General features: G+C 45.1%; 2 protein-coding genes across 3 annotated transcripts; one reads left to right on the top strand and one right to left on the bottom strand.

Moving 5' to 3' along the window:
* Positions 1-983: 983 nt before the first annotated feature.
* On the bottom strand, positions 984-4,667 carry LOC149332676 (cytochrome c oxidase assembly factor 6 homolog). The gene is made up of 4 exons (XM_089558263.1): positions 3,807-4,667; positions 3,336-3,496; positions 2,913-2,974; positions 984-1,165 (listed from the first exon to the last, which is right to left on the bottom strand). Exons 2-4 carry the CDS (start codon positions 3,477-3,479, stop codon positions 1,090-1,092), a joined length of 282 nt encoding a protein of 93 aa, XP_089414389.1. The 5' UTR covers positions 3,480-3,496; positions 3,807-4,667; the 3' UTR covers positions 984-1,089.
* Positions 4,130-20,103, top strand: LOC149332675 (uncharacterized). Of its 2 annotated transcripts, none has more exons than XM_089558262.1 (4): positions 4,130-5,069; positions 12,028-12,151; positions 15,868-15,969; positions 18,281-20,103. In XM_089558262.1, the coding sequence occupies exons 1-4, from the start codon at positions 4,533-4,535 to the stop codon at positions 18,295-18,297; spliced, it is 780 nt and encodes a 259-aa protein (XP_089414388.1). In that variant the 5' UTR covers positions 4,130-4,532; the 3' UTR covers positions 18,298-20,103. The 2 variants fall into 2 exon arrangements, with proteins under 2 accessions (XP_089414388.1, XP_089414386.1); XM_089558260.1 differs by having other exon boundaries at positions 4,136-5,069; positions 15,868-15,923.
* Positions 20,104-22,442: the final 2,339 nt, after the last annotated feature.

Raw genomic sequence — 22,442 nt, 5'->3', positions numbered from 1 at the left:
TCGCGTCGTCGACGAGTGTTATAGTGGACCGTGGTTGCCACGCCTAAAAACACTGTCGACGATAGGAAGGGAGCATTGCTTTTCATCGAAGGGTGCACTTGAGAGAGTATAAACTATAATAAAACATGACGAATATTCCTGAAAGAAAAAAACTCTGTGCACTTGAAACAAATAAGTGAAATTTTACCGAGATGTGGTCACTTGGTGGGCCACACTGACAATATTGGGTTTCACTGCAAGATTATAAATCCTCACTTCCTTGATATTGCAGTACTCAGTTCTTACAATACGAAGCATGATCTCACAACAGATAGTTCAGGGAGTGCTCATTAGCTTAATGCTCACAACAGATAGCTTAGGGAAGTGCATAGCCAAGCTTCGAGTGTGGGTGATGAATCGTGAGTGCATCAGTCTGTGTAATATGCACAAGTCCAGAATACATGGCTTCTCTTTATACCCGAGCTACACGGACTAATTCAATGCCATTAAATGCTTGCTGCCTAAAGTTTTAATGCCATTTGCATGGTGCCACACACTCGAATTTAATCGCCCAAGCAATGCGTACTCTCATGCTTACTCAGAAAAGCATGCAACTTTTCTTAGTAACAACTTATCCAGTAGTAAAAGGTTTATTCATAACTTTCAGTTTCATAATGCAAAAAGCATTTTTACGGCGCTTCTGACAGCTACTCTCGGCTTATGTGCTCACACGAGAGTTTATGGTTACTTCATTTTCCCCAAAATAATTTCTACATCTGAACAAACTTCCAGAGATAATGTGCTCATTATGACTGTTCATACTGAGCTAAAATTTGTCTTGCAGGCGTTATGGTTACTTTCGTACGACATTAAATGCAAACATGTAGCACCAACTGCAAAAATAATGGCATCAACAAACTTAAGGCCTTAAGCATTTACTGCTATTTCTCGCGCACGTGTGGCACGGGTATTACATTTGAGGTGTTGTACAAATAGGCTCTTGCTGGAGGGAGTTTATGAAAAATTGTTTATTTTGCCACCTTGTCGCCGTCCGACATCTTGGCCATAAAGTGCAAGACAGCAGTTAAAAACTATGGAGTCGGCACGTGGTCAGGTGACCGCTTTGAAACCACCACGGGCATCACGAGCGTCTACGAAAACGATTGACGGCTTCCCAGCAGCCCTCCTAGAAGTAGAATGGTAGCATGCCTATGTAATGGCATCTTGCACAACTCAATCTTCCAAGACACAGCACAAAACATGTCCACTGCGACACAATGTTCTAGGTGTGAGCAATATGGCCAGCAGCACTGTGGCGGTGACATTAGAATGTGCTGGTACTTTTATTGACGAGCGCAGACGTATCAAACTAGCTTTTTATGTGTGCAGAAAAAAAGTGCAGAAATTTAGATCTGTAATAAGGGAGTAATTACTCATTGACATCCACCCATGCACAACCATACGGCTACAAAGGAAAGCTATCTAGCTTTCTCAGAAACTTCGCAGTTAAGGGTGGATGTCAATGAGTAATTACTCCCTTATTACAAATCTACTCCACCTTGGGGGATTCCCCTAAACATTTGACCAACACTGCTCCCACTTCGAGCTAATGATCAATTCGCTCTCGCCCTACCATAAGCTTGCCGTCCCGGTTAGCTCAATTGGTAGAGAGACTGCTCCAGTGAAGCAGTGGTCCTGGGTTTGAACCCCGGACCAGGACGAATTTTTCTTTTAACTGCAAAATTTCTGAGAAAGCTATATAGCTTTCCTTTGTAGCCATATGGCTCCACTTGGGTGGATGTCAATGAGTAATTACTCCCTTATTACAAATCTACTCTACCTCGGAGGATTCCCTTGAACATTTGACCAAATTTAGATCTATTAAAATCCTTGCTCTATTCACCTGGAGGTCAGACTTGAAAGTCCAAATCAACTACTGGCATAATTTAGCTCTGTCCCTGTGCTTGGAAAGCAACGAGGGAAAAAATAAAGCGATAAAGAAACCAAGACATTGCTCCACGTTTGGAGAGTTCCTTCAGGGGTTTGTCTACTCCGCCTTGGGGGAGGGGGTACATTTCAAATATACTCCATACTTGGTGTTCCTCCCAAAAGCACACTGGAGTGACGCACAAGTGACTGCTGCATTTGGTTACGGAGGTAGGCTATTCGGGTTCAGCATCTACAAGCCAGCTGCATGAAATGCTTCGCAGGTTTACTACTCAAACAGCACAGCATGCAATGTATACAAACACCAAAATAGGCTGATTAGAAGTGCAGACACCATAATCACTTTACCTTTTCTTCAAGTGTCCACTTGCTTCAACTTACTTGATGCACTGGCACAGACGAAGATCGAGCCTTCATAACCACACTGCAATGCTGACACAGTTCTCAGTTCATCTGCGATGATTCTCGTACTTAGGACAACAAGGCTTGACTGCCTTACTATTACTACTGCTCCTTATCAAACAGAAGCATGCAGATAAGTATTTGCGAGTTGTTGCACTTGTTCTGATGCAGCAAGAATTAATGCATGGTGACATGTACGAATGAGCCCCACAGAAATGCTTTATTAAGACAAAGATGACACTTCAGCCAGACAAGCGATCACACACACATGCGAACATCTACGAATGCTCATGCCACATCTCGTGTTCTACTCTCATCATACTAATGACTAAAGCACTGAATAGGATGCTAGAACAGCAGCACTGAATTTCAGTTGCAATGCATCCTTATAACCAAGGCTCTACTAAGTGCTCTGCTTGGCTAGCCATCAAGGTGGCAAAGAGTGTTAATGATCCGATGTGAGAGGCCACACCTGTACGGGTTGAATAGCCCTTGGACTTAGTCGATTAACAATGTGTCTATTCACAATATATCGCGTGTCTCAGCTTTTTGCCCTGGCCTTGGGATCATCAAGTGGCTCGTACCCATCATTCTCAATCTTGTCCTTGAACTTCAGGTATTCCCTCTTGCGATCGAAGTGCTTCACCTGGTAGTCGAAGAGAAGAAAAAGACCATGCCAGCTCATTCTTTACAATAAAGTCATGCAAGCTCTGATCTGCGGTTCATCCGACGAGCTTATTTGTCCAGCCTCTTAAGACGCGAAACATCTCGCACACATCAATTTTCAATAAATTCATCCGTCGTAGTGCAAACAACATTTGCTCAGCACAAATTCGTTACGAGGTTATTTCGCACGGGTTTGATTAGTTATCAGCACGTGGCAGCAAAGCTTAAATGGTGCCACTTTTCAAATCTGCAAGCGGCCGGTCTTCTGTCGTTAGTGCGTCACAAAATTAACAAGTAAATTTAACGCAGTCTAACGCAAAGTGAAGTCGCAGCTCACTTACCCACTGGCTTGGGCAACGGGACTCGTAAAAGGACCTCGTTTCTGCACAGCGACTCGCATCATCGGCGTTACGGTCAAGGCACTCCCAGTAGCGATCTCTCGAATCCCAACACTTCTGACGCTGCTCTTTGTTGGGGAAGGACATCGCGGCTCTTCCGTGGGCTACAAGGTAGGATACGAGACAGTCGGGAGAGACATCATCGCTCTTCAGAGGAGTGTACGATGAAAGACAAAACAGTTAACTGTGACGACGAAAAGAATCCGGCCCATAGCGTGCGATATGTAAGTCGCGTAAAGGACATTTTGCACGAGTCGCCGTAGTACCAACGTTTTGCTGGCGTTATTCCCACACTGACTGACAGTTGCGAATCAAAGCCGAACAAAACAGACTCATTTATCGTCAACGGCACTATGCGCACCACGCTTCGTTCAAGGCGGCAACATGCACGCGCGTCGCAGCGGTCACACTTGCCTCGATATGACGCTCAAGCCAAGGAAGACGTCGGCGAAGTGGAGAGTCGGGCAGCGTGCTAGATGCCAACAACACCGAGAATACCACTTGGCAGCATTTGAGCTAGGTGCTTGCTCCGCGTTGTAATCCTTCGGAGTCGAAGGTCGTGAAATGATGGAGCGCACAGCACATCGGCCGCCCGAATTGGTTTCGAAAACCGTGGCCCTCTGGCGGCTAGCGGAACCGGAAACCACACGCAACCCGTTAACGCCAACAACAAAAGAAAACGTCCGCGACAAAAGTGAACGTGGGTGGTTGCGGTTGTTTTGCGACCTCGCGGCCTCTCGACGGGTGAACTTTAAACAGAGCCGTAGGTGGAGCCAGATCGGAGGGGCAGGCGCATCTAAAGTTGTTTGTTTCCTTCGTCTCCCGATTTTCCTAACTCATGCGGTTTCGTCACAGCCCGTGCGCCTAGCGCGGAGCGTTACATTAACACATCGCTGTAATGAGCATGCGTCACGGGCCTCTCGACAATCGTGCTGAAATGAGCAAACCCACGGTGCTCGTGCCGTTCGGTTAAAAGGCCAGAGATACAGTTGGACCGATATTTCCCTCACGGACGCCAGCGGCACGTCGTGCGATGGAGAAGGAGTGAGCGTCGATCGTTGGATGGAGTGCGCGGTCGTCGGGCGGTGCAGAGCGTCGAAGTATGAGCCGGAGCTGCCTCCGAGCTCGTGTCCATGAGCGATGGAAGATCCCGACCGTGCGGACCATTCGCCAGTAGGCTTAGAAGGTTACGGCGATCACACGGCAGGATGCCACCACCTCGGCTCCGAAGCAGCTGACCGACTCGCCGACGGGCTGACCCAAGATGACGACCACGATTTCTGGAAGGTGTCCGACGAACTGCTCGCGGCGCACCTCAAGAAGACGCTGAGCCTGAGCCGCCGCGATGCGGCTCCCAACGGGTGCTCCGTCGTCGGTGTCGCGCCGCCGGACAAGCTCAACGGTGTCGTGCACTGGCACGACGACGGCCACCACGGCGGCGAGTGTGCGCCCGAGTCGGCCGCCCTCCAACGACCCCCAAGCCCGTCCAGTGATGCCGACGGCAGTGCGCGCGCGCCGCCGAGCCCGTGCGCCGACGAAGGCATCTCGTACGTCGCGTACGAGTCCGAGCGGCAGATGCCAGACATTATGCGCCTGTTTCAGAAGGACCTCTCCGAACCTTACTCCATATACACGTACCGGTACTTCATACACAATTGGCCACGATTGTGCTTTCTGGTAAGGATGTAGCGCTGTGCCGTTTCTCTCGCGCGTTTGGTTGCGTCTGCTGCGGTGGTCGCTGCCCCAGCGTGCCTCATATATTTCTTCCAGTGCAGCTGTGATGTTGGCGGCGCGGAGCCGGCGAAGCCCTGCGCACCCTAGTCGTGCTCCGAAGTGTAGCGCCAGTGTGGTCTGGCTTGGGAGTCAACCCTCATGCTGTGCGCCTAGCGCGGCGGCGAGCTCAGGGTCAAAAGCGCAGACGACGCGCAACGCGCTTTTTTCTGTTGCCGCGCGGGTTGTGTGCGTATGTGTGTATGTGCGTGTGTGTGTGCGTGCAGGCGCGCTGGACGACATCCAAAGTTTTTCGGGGAGCGACGCACCATGGCTTGTGCGCTCAGCCTTCGCGGCTGGGGGCCCGATAGCGAGCGGTGCTTTCGGAGGGAAGCCACGTGACGTGCGAGCGAGAGAGAGGGAAAAAAAAAGCAAACGCAAAAATCAAGGACGCCACCGTTGAGCCCCGTGCTACTATCAGCCGGAAGGCCGACAGCTTTCGGTCGAGCACACTGTTACGGTGCTCTGCACGCGGGTTAAGGTCAGCCATAGACAAGGAATTGGCAGCTGCTTTCCTATGCGCGGTTGCCTTGACTGTCGCGTAATGATAACGCAACGTCGCCTTAGGGTGCACTTATGCATTCAGACGCTATCATTGCAGTGCTGAGCGGGAGGGGGGTTAAGGTCTGCCGGCGTGCAATGTGAAGGCCGTGTTTACTGGCAGCTATTTAAGCCTTTGAAATGGCCAGTCGTGGGGAAAGAATCCTCATGTATTTCTAGCATTGTGGTGATAGAAGTGTTTAAACAGTGTACAGGACCACTACGTTTGCTGCAGAAGAGCATGGCCTGTTTGACACGCAGTAGGCAAACCTCGTTCAGAGTGCATGTAGTTTTTGTTCTGCCAGCATCCACAAGATTTTGAGAACTTATCATTCCCAAATACAATTCAGGCACATTTAAAATCTGATGCACATAGGTCATCACTTTCATACTGTTGTAAATGTGCATTACAACATAGTTTGGAAGACTCCCATAGAGGCTAGTAAACTTGGCGTGTTATACCCGTGCCACACGCGCACAAGAAATGGCAGTAAATGCTTAAGGCCTTAAGTTTGTTAATGCCATTATCGAAAGTGACGATGATAACGCTTGCAAGGGAGTCAAAAGCTTCATCTGAATATAAACATTCCTAATGAGCACAATATATCGGGAATGTTGTTCAAATGTAATGTAAAAACAATTTTCCAGAAAATACGCCTGTTCCTGCTTTACAAGTCGAAAAAGTAGCCATAAACTCTCATGTCAGCACATAAGTCGATAGTACCTGTCAATAGGCTGCTTAAAATCGATGCCTCATCTGACTGAAAGTTAAGAATTAACCATTTCCTATTGGTTAGGAAGTTGTTACTAACAAAGCTGCATGCTTTTCAGCGTGTGGAATGGGAATGAGAGTACGCATTGCACGGGTGAATGAGTTGTGGCGAACTCGGTAGGTCTCGAATGGCAATAAGGCTAATGCCATTAAATTTATGCGTGTGGCACTGCACGAATGCCATTAAAACTCAAGGCAGTAAGCCCTTAATGGCATTAAATCTGTCCGTGTGGCACGGGTATTACTCTTGACTTCCATCTAACGTGAGTGATGGGGTAGTTGTTTTGCATAGTTTTACGTGTTGCACATCTTGTTGTGTTGGTGTTAGAAACATTAATGCAGAGAGCCCCCTCTGTGAAATGTGACTGAATTTTAAGGATATTTCTTATTGACAAAAGTTGGAACTCAAGTGTCCCAGGTGCACATAATGTCTATAAGGATGGGAACAAAAGAGCTGAAAAAAAGCGGTACGAGTTAATGAAAGCTAGCAGGAGTAACACTAGGCGCACCATTTTCAATTTTGTTTCAGTCTACCTTGAAAGCAAGCACCGCTTTTCGAACCGCTGGTACCGAGAAGGCAGGGAAAAAATAATAATAAACCGTTCAGAGGACATTGTGGCCAAAAATGTGAAGAGGAAAGAACAGGAGACTGAAGGGGGTGGTATAAGTGGTAGCTTTCCAACCCTACCAACACGAAAAGTATTAAAGAGAGGCATATTCAATTATTTTATGTCATGTTAATGCATAATGCCTTTGTGGTAAACGTCATTAACAAGTCTTTCATATTGCTTTGTTAGGTGGTGATTTCTTTTTGCATGAAAAGCATAATGGCTGTTGTCAGCCAGTTATAAAAACCATGTGCATATTTCATTTTTGAAGTGTAGGCATTGACTCGTGCCTCATCGCCTTCAGCAGATCTCATTATTAGCAATATCTCAGCCGCTGCGGTGGCTCAGCGGCTATGGTGCTCGGCTGCTGACCCAAAAGACGCGGGTTCGATCCCGGCCGCGGTGGCTAGAATTTCTTTGGAGGAGAAATTCTAGAGGCCCGTGTACTGTGTGATGTCAGTGCACGTTAAAGAACCCCAGGTGGTCGAAATTTCCGGAGCCCTCCACTACGGCGTCTCTCATAGCCTTAGTCGCTTTGGGACGTTAAACCCCATAAACCAAACCATTAGCAATATCTGGAAGGTCCTGTACAACTTAAGCTAGAAATTCTTTCCTTCTGTCTGTTGAAATTCGTTGGATTTAGTCGTGCTGTATGTTATGCCGAAAACCTGCATCTAAATTTTGGTTATGGTCGTCCATTGAGTAGGTTACCAGGACCGTCATCTGGTTCTTTGACTTATTTTTGTTGGTAGTGGCCATCGCATGTTCCGCATTTCAGGGGGTTCTAGCACTGAGAGGCATTCTGCTGTGCAGATCACTCCCAGCGTTGTTTCAGTGATAGTTTCAACCATGGAGCCATACTGAAAACCTTTATAAACCATTGCAGTGGTTTGCAAGCATTACTGTCTTAGAGGGAAGCACCGTTGGATTTCTTAAAATTACCTGGGGGCTGAAAAGGTATCACAACGTGAATTTCTTTACGATATGCACCCTATGATAGAAGCCAACAAATAGGTGTGCGTAGAACTATTAGGGGTCTTGTGAATGGAAGCAGTGATAAAATCACGCCAGGACTTCTGTAGTTTTGGTTCATTTTTTAATTCATCTAAGCCGTTTTGGGATGAAGTTGGTATAAAACCTGCTAGCAGCATCAGTGCTGAAACTAGTTGGTAACCTTGTTACTTTATCCTTCAAATAGTCTGTTTGGGAACCTCAGGGTTACGAAAAGCAAATGGTTCATTTTAATACTAATGCTCAGGGTCCATGCGGGTGCTTGAAAAGCCTTGAATAAAAATACAAGAAGTCGTCTTCAGGGGCCTTGGGTCTTTGGATGCTTTGTGGATCCTTAAAAGCCCTCAAACTCATAGTGTACTAAAGTGGGCAGCCACGAAAAAATGCTTGCACCCACTGATTTTGTTTCTTCTTCATAAAAATGCTTATGTAATGGAGAATCCCACTAATAATTTTGAAACAAGGAGCTAAATTCCATTTTTTAGACTGAATCCACCTTGAGTAACCCAGTGCTGGCAATGAATGCATGCGTGCGTATGTATTCATATCTCTTTGTATGAATATCTGTATGCTGCAGCATCAATGTAGCTACTTAATGAGACAGTTCAGAAAACATTTCAACTTGCACCTCATATGGCACGCACATTTGTCTACTTTACCGCCGTGCTCTCTCGACTGCTTCAGCTGCTATCTGAATTGATCAGAGTGAGCACAGTTGCTTACTCTGACAACGCCGTATCATCACTAATGTAAACAGATTGCCTGGGGTTATCCAGGCACCTCATCCTTGCTGTTCCGGGGTAATCTGCCTTTGCTTGGCGATTATGGACCCCTGGAGATAAGTTTGTAGAAGCAAGGAGCAGGTGTTCTTCATGTATTTACGCACTGATTGCGACATTATTTACAAAAGGCCGTCGTGCCTGGGCACTGCGGGTTGCGGGATTTGCATGCAAGTGCCAAGTTTGCGGCACACAGCGCATGTCAGAGGAGGCACTTCGTTGTGGATCGTCTGGCACCTGGCATGTTTGTGGCGCAGAGACCTCCGCAGGGTTGTTAGACTGTTGCTTATTCTCGGCCGTGAGCAGGGAAGCATGGAATGAGGGTTTAGTGCTAAGTAGCGGGTGCATAAGATGCCTTGATGAAGAAATTTTCTGGAAGGATTGAGAAGAGCATTGGAAGCAGCTGTTGTTAAGTTGAGAGCTTTAGCACGGACATGCATTTAGAAGGCAGAAACCACTAGTGACCTGACATGGGCACTAGTCATGGGACAGCTTGAGAAAAAAAAAGCAAGCTGAGATAGCGTGAAAGCCACGACTCAGAAGCAACTTAGCTCTTGTGTATTTGTTGGTACAAGTTACTAGTGCGGTTGAAGTTGCATTTGTGATGTGTAGAAAATGCTGCTTTGATTAGCCACTGTGTTCGTTAGTCCTTCAGAGAATTGGCGAGGCCTTGAACATCCTTGAAAACGAGTGGATTTTGAGCTCACGACCAGCGTGAACCCTGAGAACCATTGCTAATTGAAGCATTTGGTATCGCTTAAGAAGTGAAGTGAGGTTTATTTCGGTTCATTTACATTACGTAAACAAGCCGGGTAGGGCAGGCGAAAGGTGTTATTATACACCTCACAATGGCCTCTCCTACCACACAAGTGTGCAGAAGAATGTTTGCACCTCTGTTGTTTCCCTTCTGTTCTCTTTCTGCATATTTACTTCTAAAAGCTCAACTTCTCATGAAAAATTTACCTGCAGCAATGCTAACTCTAATTTTGCTACTACCTATTGCTTGATACTTATCCAGATAATAGGTGCAGTTTTTCAAAAAAAAAAAGTTTACAAAAATTTGGTAGGCATGTTCATAGCACAGTATAATATATTAGCAGAAATTTATGTGAAAACAAAAACGACAGGTGTGTTCACTATGTGGGTGCTTCCATCATGCGAGTATGCAGCATGTATGAACTTTTTTGCAGACAGTTCACTCGTCACGGGAGAGATTAACTTGTTGGCGAACCGTTATTAGGAATGTGGCTAACTCGTAGATTTGGGCCCTTGTTGAACGCTGAGCTGATAGTCCTTTGTCAAAAACATGAGACACGCATTGCATGACGCAGAGAGATCACGGTCGGTCGGTGGCACTCATTTCTAGTGGCTTTGGCATTGGGAGCAGCGATGCGATGCGGACAAGCGGGTCGACAGACAAGGCGCCAAACACACTCCTCGTTCCTCCAAAAATAGCTGCCACGGAGTTGGGTCAGTGGGGAGTTATTTCTGCGCGCATTCGTAGACGTTCGAGCTGTGACAGGCATCCCGTGACGTCGCTGCGACGTCACCTTCCAGTCCCTTGTTAATTGTGGAGCAACATGGCGCTGTTTTAAAGGGTTTCCTTGTTTTTATTTTCTCTGGCTGGCAATGTCTTTGTTTGCTTTTCTAGGATACCATGGTTCCTTTTTGGTTGGCCTCCAACCACCAAGTGTGGGCTGTGTTGTTTCTGTAGGTCGCAGGATTTTCCTGAAATAAGCTGACTTCCTTCACGAAGTTTGTTTTCATTGTGCTGCCGACGTTGGTGGTTAAAAAAGTTTCCGTTTGCAAGAAAGCGTGTGCTTTTGAAAAGAGCTGTTAAGTGGTTTTGGAAAAGGGCTGCAAAGCTACTCGTGGTACCCAATTTTAGTTCAGTGCTGCTTGTTGACTAGCACCTATATATAAGACTGAACAGTTTGTGCTGCACTTTTCGAGCTTACTCTTTAAGGTGGTTGAAGTGTTGCTTGCGGGTTGTGTGTGACAGAGCAGCCCACCATTGGCTGTGTAAACTAGGCTTTCTTTTTTTATATTCTGCAGACATCACACTTTTTACTTTCAGAATTTTCTTCACTTTCACATTATGAATTAATGTCAGGCAGTTGAACTTTTAAAAGACCTTGAATATTTTAAATGCTCTTCTGGCCACCTACAGAGCTTTTTTTTTTTATCAACCTAAATCATATTTCGTGGATAACCTGTGAACTTTCTCTGTTATGCTACGTATTTAAACCACACTAAAGTTCTCTTTATTGCCAAAGTTATTATTTTCCCACTTTCTGCGCCCACCTATAGTATCAGTTTCAATGCCTTGACATTCTTTATTTTGTTTGCATTGAAATTAAATATTTTAATTAGTATATTCAGTTTGTTAGTATTCCAGCGCCATGTAGTAGCGGTTGATTATTTGCAGGAATGTGCAAAAGTTTGTGCAGAGTGTAATAATTGATAAAAACAGCAACATTGAAACAGCTGCAAATTATGAGTAAAGCCCCAAAAGATCATGAAAATGGTTTCTATTTCCAAGGTGCACATTCCAATTGAATTTGCCAAAAAAAAAAAAAAGTGATGTTGCTACTGGTGGCAGAATATGACGGCGTGCTACTCTGCATACTGTTTCTCAAAATATTATTTTCTGCGTTTTCTATATGGCACAAAAAAGCAAGCTTATTTGCAAGATGAAGAATGCGAAATTCACCTAAAACAAAGAAATCATTGTTTAAAAAAGCTGCCAGTTCACTTTGTACACATAGTGTGTTAATGATAATGTGGATAAATGAGCAGTATGTGATGATTAATTTCGGAGCTTGTAGGGTTGATGTTGATATTTCAAGGTTGAACATGTTAATCATTCGTGTTGCTGTTTCTTCTAAAAAATCATCAAACTGAGCTCAGAATGAGACACTCTTTCTCATATCAGTCATTTTCGTTGTCAAAAGCGTAAGGCTGCCCCCTCGTCGTGTATGTCTGTGCCGCTCTCGCTTGCTCCACTTTTAGCTATGACTGTTTAGTCCGTTGTGTCTAAGGTTTGTCTTTTCACACGCGAAACTTCTCACTTGCATTTTATTCGCGGTGTCTTACTTGCGGTATCACAGGTATGTAATTGCAAGCAAAGTAAAAACTGCTCTCATGCTTTGCAGGCAATGGATGGAGAGACGTGTGTCGGTGCCATTGTTTGCAAGTTGGATGTTCACAAGAAGTTGGTCAAGCGCGGCTACATTGCAATGCTGGCCGTAGACTCCAAGTACCGCAAGAGGAAGATAGGTGAGCTCTCATTATGTAGTTTTTTTTTTTTTTCTGCCTCTTAAAAGAAGTAGGGATGCCAAGGTTTCATGTTCTGCTTTTCTGTTTTAGTGCTCTAGCACTACCCAATGAACACTAAAAACGCCACTGGACGTCCGCAGGATGTCCCAAACATCCGCAGGACGTTCAGGGGATCTTCAATGCCTATTGGGTAGATAGGTCACTAACAAAAAAGCCATGACTGGTCATGTTGAAGCCTCAGAGTAACTCTGGTAAGCTCGGGTGAGCTCAGAGGTACATTGTGCCAGATGCAGCCAATGGAAGAAAGCAAATGTAAGCTCGGAGAAGCATCACACTAGGTGAAGCAAGTTGGAGGAGAGCATCACGTCTGCAAAGGAGATGAAAAGTGAGAAAAGCAGTTGCGTGCACATGCAGATGCCAGAAAGGGGAGAAGGATGAAGTTTCCGGAGGAACGTGCAGTGCAACAAATGGTAAATCATATATGAAGCCGATCCTTCTGCAGATTCCCAAGCGAAACGATGTGCACGGTAAACTGAAGAGCAGCGTAAAAATAGCGTGTGCCAACGTGAGTCAACTGGTCCAGCGGATATAGTGAGGCAGCAGGCTGAAGCAGAATTGTGAAGACTGTATAACCTTGCTGAGCAGCATGCGGAGAGAGACGAAGAGCGAGAAAGGAGAGGATTTAAGTCATTGGAGCATTGTGCTGTCGAGGATGTGCGTACAAGTGGCTTCATAGATCACCGAACAGAGGGAATGGCAACTCGAATTGTAGCAAGCAGCTCGGGCAGCAAGAGGAAAGGTGAAGAATAACTGCAAGAAGGTTCGGGTGCAACTCGAATTTTCAAGCTTATAAAAAGCTAAACAAAGCTAAACAAGGGCAAATATGCTAGTGCACCTATAAGTTGCATTTAGCCTAACCAGGTAGATTGGCTGCAATTTTTTTTTCTTTTCCAATAGCAATGTGCATGGCCTTACTAATGACAGAGTTCAAGAATATACGCTCCGGTATGCTTTAGATAATTTTTGGCTGCACAGTTTGTTGCACACAGCTTTGGTTTCAATATCCGTGGACATTACGAACCAGTGCATAGGACTGCCGCAATTTTTTCGTGTGCAGAACTTATTGTATATAGGCGATTATGTCGACTTCCCCCTCTAGAACATCTCTTATGACTCATCGCAGTGCGCTTCAGCCGTCCTGTCGGTGTCTTGCTATTTATTGTACATCGCACCGATGCGGCCTTTGAATGGCTTGTTCTGCGCCACGTCTAGTGGTGTCAATCTGCCCCATAGTGTTGACCAGGTCACTTCCAGAGTCCACTACCGCTTTTTTCACACTGTCAGTGGTGTGGCCGGGGAAGGAGTTCAGGATAAGCATAAGCAGTGCAACCGGATGCCTGCACCACGTGACAGAACCATTCGAGAACAGTTTCATTCCAGTCGAAATCAAGAGGGCTTGGGCAGGGCGTGTAATGCGAAAGGCAAGATAACCGCTGGTCCTGCGGCAATATATGTTAGCATTGAATAAGTTATTGTTCTGTGAGCACGTGGGAATTGTCATAGTTCTGTGTACTGACCTCTGGTTTTCCAGCTCGCAGAAAGCGTGGAGCAAAAAAGTTTCTGTAATAAACTATCTAAACCATACTATGACATATCTTCTAGTTAGGGCATTTGTTCGACTCCTTGCACCATTAGCAACAAAAAACAGACTGGAAATTTGGTGCCTCTAATCTTTTCAAATGAGCTTGACATACTGATACCCTCCTTATATTCATGTAAATCACTCTTGATGGCCGTTTCACTCTTCTTTATTCTTGTGATCACAGTGTAAAGTTTCCATTAAAAGAATGCATTAAGCATGAGAAATGAAATTAACTTGTATCTCACTTCCTTTTCCTTTTGGAATGTTTTTTTCTGCTAATGCGACACACAGTAGCCCATTGGTGTAGTCGACCCTTGATTTGAGTTGGGAAAGTGCCTAAATTTTCCACCAGCAGAACACAAAAAGAAAAGAAAGAAGTGCGCTGATGTGAATTCTACAGATGTTGCTTGCACTTGCAATTGCAGCTTTAAAAAAGGGATGTAGCTTTTTAGTGCACAGCGTTGGCTACCGTTTCAATGCGATCAAAGGATATGAGAAGTCCTTGAACGCTTCACTAGTGTTTGGTGCCTCTGCTGGTTATAGCAGGAAAAACTGCATTTGCAGGTACAGGTAGACGCTGCATGCCTGCTGTCACCTTGTACACTTATCGTAAATGGGCGGCATGCTGTGTGTGTCCCACCTGCAGCTGCTATGCGCTTTGAAAGCATGCTGCAGAGCAGGTGGTGAGAGAATGGGCAGAATTCACTGAGGGGATTGATCTGAACAAGCTGTAAAGCGAAGTGTTTTAAAGGAGTGGGGACATCAGATTTTTCATCGCATGTTTTGTTCTAGAATGGTGCATAAAGTCATTAGTAAATACTGATCTCTACATAGAACTTGCCTGCGCACAGCAGTTGTATTGCAGCTTTTATGTTCCTCACACGTCCTCGGTCCCAGCTTTGACATCAGTAGCTACAGTAGGGATGTTAAAATGAATTGAAATGCATGGGATAAAAAAAAAAATCAAATTATTTACTAGATGCAGGCAAATTCCATGGGGTGAGCCACATCTACTAATGTCTTGCTCATCATTCCAAAGCAAGAACATGACAAAAATTTGTTCTTCCTGCTTGTCTCTTTTGTTTTTGATCCTTATGACTGCATATTGGTGCAAAATGGTTTAGGCTGCCTGTGTCGTCAGATTTCTAATGAGCTTTAGCAGAAGTGCAACGAGAATAGTTCAGAAGCTTTCAAAAAAGCACTGTACACCATTATTCACCGTACAGTAAAAACCCAGAGAAAAAATCCAAATTAATCAAATGTCGAATTATTGAAGGGACCAGAAAGAAACAGCAACGAAGTGTCCTACTTCAAAGTACCTTTATTTATTTTTAAGATTTTTAATCATTGATTTCTTCGTGCGAGAAATTTGTGTGACGTAATCCATTTTTCCAAAGCAATTACAGGCTCCACTGAGAGCGCTAACAGCACAGTTGGTGACGTGCACGCAGCGACAACAAATGGTGGAGCGTAACTCAAAACAAAAAAGCTTCCTGCCCTACTGTCTTCACTTATGACCACAGAGATACAGCTCATTTGCATATCACTAAATATGTAAAGTATGGCGACTTTACGTTTCGGTCGGACGCCACCACCACTTCTGCTTTAGTGGCCAGACCTCCGAGACACTCACTCACTCGTCGTCACTTGTCTACATCACCCTGCACATGCGAGCTATGCCACCTGTCAGAATTAACAAGTGCAGCCAAATTCCTCCTAACTAAAGAGAGTTTCATGCCTTAGTATAGTACATACAATTGATTGAATTGGGTGAGGTGTCCGAATGATCCAATTGTCTAAACTAATGTGGGTCAAGTTAACGAGGTTTGACTGTACCAAACAGTGGTCAGGTAAGGTTAACAAGTTTTGTTGGTACTGGGTTAATGGGGCTAAACAGCAGTTAAGTAATGCCAATGGACACCGCAGTTGTCAAGACAGGAAGGTGTTTTGCCTGCTGCAGACTTGTTGGCCTCATTGACTTGGTTATGTCACTCTGAAATTCGGCAGCTGCTTGAACATCATGGGAAAGGGAGGCGCTGGTTTCGCTCATTTTGTTCGCTTCTTTCCCCGACAGGTTCTACACTGGTGCTAAAAGCGATACGGGCCATGATCAGCGATGATGCTGATGAAGTAAGTGCACACCTTGTGACATTTGCCTTAGTGTGTGCACCTAGAGGTAAATGCTTCTTGCTGTTCATACTGCTGTATTAGAGCTTTCCCGACTTGCAGCATCTGTTTATTCCACCAAGCAGTGCTGTGATGTCTGCAGCTTTTGTAGGTCAGATTCACATTGTGCAAAATCTGTGAATGTGTGTGCGTGTGTGTGTGAGAGAGAGAGAGAGAGAGAGCTTGACCCTTTGCTGGGCAGCGGGTCTCATGTTGTCTCACTTGCTTCAAGTGCTGGCAACAAACAGCAGTGCACCTATGTACCATATTTTTGCATGCTGAATGCTACCCAACAATGAAACAATGAATTAGGTGTATGTGTTTTTTTTTTTTTTTTTTGCTGATAGTTTACAAGTGCTGGTGTACAGTTCGACATGACCCATATTGGTGGAAAAAGAAAATTTTAAAAATTGTGTAGCTTTTGAGCGTTTTCCACCAGTCAGCTGCCTCATATTAATTCTTGAAGTAACCTTCAGTTCAACTGCAAGTTTTCTTATACGTCGATAAGGCTGAAGTGTGGATATCTTCCACATATGAGCCGTTTTTACAAAGTTATTGGTGCAAATATGTCACCCTTTTTTCTACTAAAGCAGTGGCTTGAAAGTGATGTCATTCAACTTCTAGAGTCATCCTGGGTGCATGCATGTTAGACATTCATAGAGCTTGACGTTCATAGACATTCACTGGTTGTTGCGTAGTCTTCCAGTCCTACTGGGATAGAAAAGCTCGCATCGTATGCACTGCCGAGGGTCGGGTCGGGTGTTTGTGGGTGTGGCTGCATTCGCACTCTGGCCGTGTGGTTTCGCTTTAATATGTTAGGAGATTCGGAATTTTTTGTGACACAGCAATGAGCAAATTCAAATTTCTAAATTATGGTATGGCTATTATTTATCTCCACCTACAGATATCTAATTACATCCACTCAACTAAGTTTGGTTTTTTGGTTTATTGGGGGGTTTAATGTCCCAAAGCAACTCTGGCTATGAGGGACACCCTAGTGAAGAGCTCCGGAAATTCCGACCACCTGGGGTTCTTTAACGTGTACTGACATCGCACAGCACACGGGCCTCTAGAATTTCGCCTCCATCGAAAGTGTGATTCACCTGACCCCACTAAAAACGAACCTGATGGTCACGCGAATTGCTGTCATTGTATCCTAAGTTCATAGTAAGTGGGCTTCACTTATTACAGCCAAATATACAAAGTCGCACAAAAGCGGCATTTATTGCATAGGAAAGTCTGACATGCATGTAAGTGGACCTTATCACAGCACACTCCAAACTCTCCAATGGAGTCTTGCTCCTCGCTTATACCATTGCTGGTGATGAGCTGCTTTAGGGGCACTATTTTACTGATCACGATTTAAGCTTTTATGGCAGCTGGTGGTAGGTAGACATCCTTGTATCCGATCCTCGACAAGGTTTTATGGATGTGGCGATGAAGCTGGCACAGGGAACATGTACTCGGGAGGCTATGGCAGAACGTTCTGCCTGCTGCTGTGCACTGCTGTAGCGATGAAGGTGGAGAGCCGATTGGGCAGGTGACAATGTCATGTGCACGTCTTTCCGTTGAGGGGTTGAGCTCGCTACATTGTCAGCTTTATCTTTAGCACAGTGCCATTGCCCTAATACATTTTGCAACCGCACCACCGCTGTCGTTCGTAATAAGCAAGCACTCATTATAATTGCGGCCATTATAAATGGGCTCGACTGTAGTTAAAAAGTTAACTATTAGAATTGTTGGTTCCCGTTGCGGCAGCTTAGTGGCTTTGGCGTTCAGCTGGTGATCCCAAGATCGTGGGGTCAATCTTGGCCGCTGCGGCCAAGATTGATGTGCGATGTCAGTGCACGTTAAAGAGCCCCAGGTGGTCGAAATTTCCGGAGCCCTCCACTACGGCGTCTCTCATAGCCTGAGTCGCTTTGGGACGTTAAACCCCATAAACCAAACCATATTTCGATGCTGGCGAAATACAAAAACATCCATGTGCTGTGCGACGTCAGCACACTGTAAAGAACTTCAGGCGGTCTAAATTAATCTGGAGCCCTCCACTATGGCATCCCTCATAGTGTGTTGCTTCGGGACGTTAAACGCTAAGTTCACAATTTAACCAACTTGCTAGTTAAGAATTTCTGACATTTGCCATTACTGGTGTTACTCTGCCACAAAAGCAACCTTTATGCCTCAAAAAGTCCGTTTTTAAACATTACTGGTGAGCTTAGCTAAGGCATCTCGTATAGATATGGTCTGTGCAACAGCACCCCTCTTGTAGCTGGTGCGGCCAATTACAACCTGCTGCTGCTATGTACTTGTTTTTTCCACAGGTGGTGCTCGAAACTGAAATAACCAACAAGCCAGCGCTCCGGTTGTACGAGAACCTTGGCTTTGTGCGTGACAAGAGGCTCTTCCGATACTACCTGAATGGGGTCGACGCCCTGAGGCTCAAGCTCTGGCTGCTATGATGTGTGACTGGCGCAGTTGGGACAGCAACAGTGATGAGACGAAAGCGGGAAAGGGTCAAGAAGACTGCTTCAACGGATCTTTGTGCGGAACTGTCAGTCTCTCCACCGTCTGTTTTCTGCAGTTGGGGCAGCACTGTTTTCTTCCTTCACTCTTGTGTTCTTTTTTTTTTCTTCTTCTCCATCTGCCCACTCCCCCTTTTTAGCTTTGTGCTCCTGGACAAGCCGGCTGCCAAATTTTTTTCAGAGTGGTTAAAGAGGTTTTATGTGTGGAGCTGTTTAGGTAAACATGCACTGTGCATGTTGCATCGCTCTCTGCAACCACCGAATGAGTTTCCAGCAGTCTCTTGTTCGTAGTTTTTCTCTTAAACACTGGTACCTTCATTTAATGTTTTAATTAACAGAATGTGTAACATTGCACTCGTAAAAATTTTGTGTATTGGGGCAAAACAGCTGCACTTCCAAAAGGAAATTCAACCTCAAATCTCTGATGTGCTTTCTGTGAAAGGTCATTTGGTCCTGAGATTTGTAATGGGGGAAAAGCGTAAAGAAGGGAACAAAGTTCTCTTTTTGCACATGATGTTGGAAATTACAGGGAAGAATTTTTTTTTTCCGTGACAGAATCATTGGTGACAAATTCATGGAGCAAGTCTGTGAGCACTGCATTTTAGTATTGGTTGCGAGTGCACTTTTTGTTAATTTGATCGATGCCTTTGTTTTTGTCCAATTTGTTGCAAGCTGTTTCTGATATTGCATGCATAAATAAAATAAGGATACCATCGCGAGTTTGTGATAACACGATTGCTTCATGTCTCATCATGCTGTCATTGAGGCACTCCTCGTTTGCAAGGTGCAACACTAACATGGCTGGTGCAGGGGGTTTTATGTATGTGGCACCAGGTCTGCCAGTGACACTGTTGCGCTGCTTTGAGCTGCATCACTTGTACCAGCAGCGATTGTTTGCCGAGGCTACAAAAATTTGTTGGTAAGCTGGAAAGCTGGTAGCCTACAGTGTCCTGATTTGAGCCTGTTATGACTGGGCATGTTTGCACTCGGTTTTTGTATTCATTTGGCCAATGTCATCTTGTAGGAAGGAAGCAAACTGTGTATATTGTGTCGTGGGGATTTGTGTTAACGAGCAACGCTAGTTTTCGATGTGCACTGTTGCTTTACTGGGTCTTCAATTCGCATAATAACTGGTTTTTTGGCAGTTTTTTCATGATTTCGTGTTGTTGGACTGGAAGGTGTGGATAGGGCATAGCAAAGAAAAACGTGCAGTGTTTGGCGAATTAGCAGTTTAGTGAAAGCCCACAAGGCGGTGCTGTTGGAAGTCACTCTGCAACATGTGTGGCTTAAAAAGATGTAGGCTGTTGCTGAAAGGAGCTTCTTCCTTCCCTTCTTTTTCTCTTGCTTGAAAAGAACAGGCAGTATGGCCCTTTCCTTTTTTTTAGCACATTTCGCGCATGTGCAATGTGAATGGTCATGACTACACAGGACGGTCTGCTCTTCTCATCCTTCCTCATTTACTGCCTGCGCTGCAGCAGAACATTGCATAAAAGGCCGCCGCACTTGCCAAGACAGCGTTTTCTGGTCCTAACAGTCGCCCCTGAGTGATCCTTTTTGCTGGTGCGGAATAGAAGTTATAAGCCTGTTTCCTGGAAGTTTAATAAAAATTTAAGTATGTAAAACGTGCTGTCTCATTCTTTTTGGTACTGCTAGCCACCTGAATAAAAATGTTTCTCAGTAAAAGTGACTGAAAAACAGCTACAACTGGCTGGCCAGTCACTTTTTGTACCACTTTTTCTTTATTTTATGGATGCTTCTTGGGTACCGCAGTTAGTGAAATTGGTTTGGTTTGGTTTATGGCGTTTAATGTCCCAAAGTGACTCATGCTATGAGACACGCCGTAGTGAAGGGCTCCGGAAATTTCGACCACCTGGGGTTCTTTAACGTGCACTGACATCACACAGTGCACGGGCCTCTAGAATTTCTCCTCCAAAGAAATTCGACCGCCGCGGCCGGGATCGAACCCGCGTCTTCGGGTCAGCAGCCAAGCACCATAACCACTGAGCCACCACAGCGGCACTTAGTGAAATTACTAGATAACCGAAACACTTGAACCCTTTTTAGCTGCGCATTATTGAAAAGAGAGAAGCTAGATGAAGAGGACCTTTTTGCTCCTTTGAGAACCTGCTGGTGCAACCTTATTGAAGTTGCTGCTCTGTTTCCCCTCTCCAGACTTGAATGAATCAGGCCAATACCTTGTTTTAGCTCATGCGTGGCTCATCAGATGAGCATGAAGCTGTCTGCCTGAACATGGTAGCAACACTGCTGGGGATGTACCAGCATAACAGCGTATTGTAGTTTACAATGGCTTTTTTGCTTGTTTCATAGCAACTTCTGCTTCATTAGCTGTCTTCTTCTCCAGGTTATAGCATTTGTCATTTCACACACACCAGCTGCCTTGGTTGACACTTATTGAGTGCGGCTGCAGGTACAAACTGCCTCTTTTTTTTGTGGCACGGCACCAATTTACTGCCATGTGCCTATTTTATAACAGTTGCACAATGGCGCTTCTTGGAGCAGCAGCGCTACTACCTTGTGATCACCACTGCTTCGCTGAGAAGTATCAGCAGCACCTTCATCACTTGCAAGCAGAGGACACTCTGCTGAGGCTTGCAGCGTCAATATAGACCCCTTCTCATATCGACCGCACTCATGACTTCCGCATGCTACGCAATTTAGATAGAGTATCGCAATTGCCTGCACCGAATTTGTCGGGACGTTGCCTTCACTAAATTCTATCTTCATAAAGTTGGTTCATCAAGCACCACTCTGTGCTGTGCGCGAGGATCTTCAACGCTTAATCTGCTGCTGCCAAATTTTTGATAACCATTGCAAAGCACTGTGTTTACAGACTACGCGATACAGGTGGACCAACTCTGCAATTTTCAGTGCAAAGCTAATCTTGCCTGCCCCTTTACAACATCGCCACTGCCACAACATCTACACGTCCTGGACAAGAACTTAAAGGTAACTGGTACGAATATTTTTTCCTTAAAAAAAAGTACACTGCTTGAGTTCTCAATTACTCTAACAAATAAAATTGTAAGACTGCCTAGTAATTGCTAGCCAGTGGCCTAGAATTTTGGGCATGCGCCTGGCATGTGGATGGTGCTGCAGGTTCAATCCCCGGTGCTGCTGGGTAGGAGCCAGCTTTTAACAGGCCTTGCGTTTAGCATTTGTGGCATAAATTGCTTTGGAAAAGAGTCCCTGACCAGACAATTTCTTCAACAGGCCGGTGATTCATTCCACTATCCAATAACTTGAATCTGCTTTGTGCGATAGAGCCAAATTGTGGCCCTTTATCAATGTTTTCAGGCAGGAAAGCTAGTGCTCTATTGTCTTGGGAAGTACTACTCAAGCTAACCTACCCTAAATCAAATGCTGCAAAAGAATGTTGTATGTTACATAGCCAATGTTGGTTTACCTGACATATAGCAAAGCTATCAAATATAAAAAATCTATATTTCTCACTGTGACCATATATCTTTCTACAAGTGTGGTCCCTCAAACGAACCTCGGTACCATATATAAATTTTGAAAACAAGTATATTGGAACCTTTGCTTCAGCCTACAGAACTTGGCTGACAAATGATACATCATGCAGCCCCATGATTAATATAGAAAATAACTTCAACAGGTTTTTCAATACAAAAACCTGGTCTCTGAATTTTCTGTAAGCGTCTTTGTATTTCCCCACTGTTATTATGTGATATATACATTTCAATTTGCACGTGTCCTTTGGTAGCGAAACGTCCTGTGTGTGTTAATAGACACCTTTAGCATACCGTGTACCGTGCTACCGCTACCGTTACCGGAGTATACCGGGAGCCCGCCCACCGGCGGTGAATACTCGCTGATTGGTGCCGACGCTGCTGGCGCGAGCACAGCTGCCTAAAGCTTTACAGCTGCCGGGTATGTGGCGCCATCTGGCGACGCCAATGAGATTTGCGCACGCGCACTG

The sequence above is a fragment of the Amblyomma mixtum genome, chromosome 8 (assembly GCF_055824585.1).
Source record: "Amblyomma mixtum isolate Tamu chromosome 8, ASM5582458v1, whole genome shotgun sequence".
Taxonomy (NCBI): Eukaryota; Metazoa; Arthropoda; class Arachnida; order Ixodida; family Ixodidae; genus Amblyomma; species Amblyomma mixtum.
The sequence above is the reverse complement of the archived record's forward strand: the minus strand, read 5'-3'. Positions and strand labels throughout refer to the sequence as shown.

Coding starts and splice junctions, on each gene's coding strand:
- LOC149332675 (XM_089558260.1), top strand. CDS start 4,533: ATGGAAGATCCCGACCGTGCGGACCATTCGCCAGTAGGCTTAGAAGGT. Junction 12,152..15,867: donor GTACCGCAAGAGGAAGATAG/GTGAGCTCTCAT, acceptor TTTCCCCGACAG/GTTCTACACTGGTGCTAAAA. Junction 15,924..18,280: donor TCAGCGATGATGCTGATGAA/GTAAGTGCACAC, acceptor TTTTTTCCACAG/GTGGTGCTCGAAACTGAAAT.
- LOC149332676 (XM_089558263.1), bottom strand. CDS start 3,479: ATGTCCTTCCCCAACAAAGAGCAGCGTCAGAAGTGTTGGGATTCGAGA. Junction 2,975..3,335: donor CCCGTTGCCCAAGCCAGTGG/GTAAGTGAGCTG, acceptor TTCGACTACCAG/GTGAAGCACTTCGATCGCAA. Junction 1,166..2,912: donor GACAAGATTGAGAATGATGG/GTACGAGCCACT, acceptor TTCTACTTCTAG/GAGGGCTGCTGGGAAGCCGT.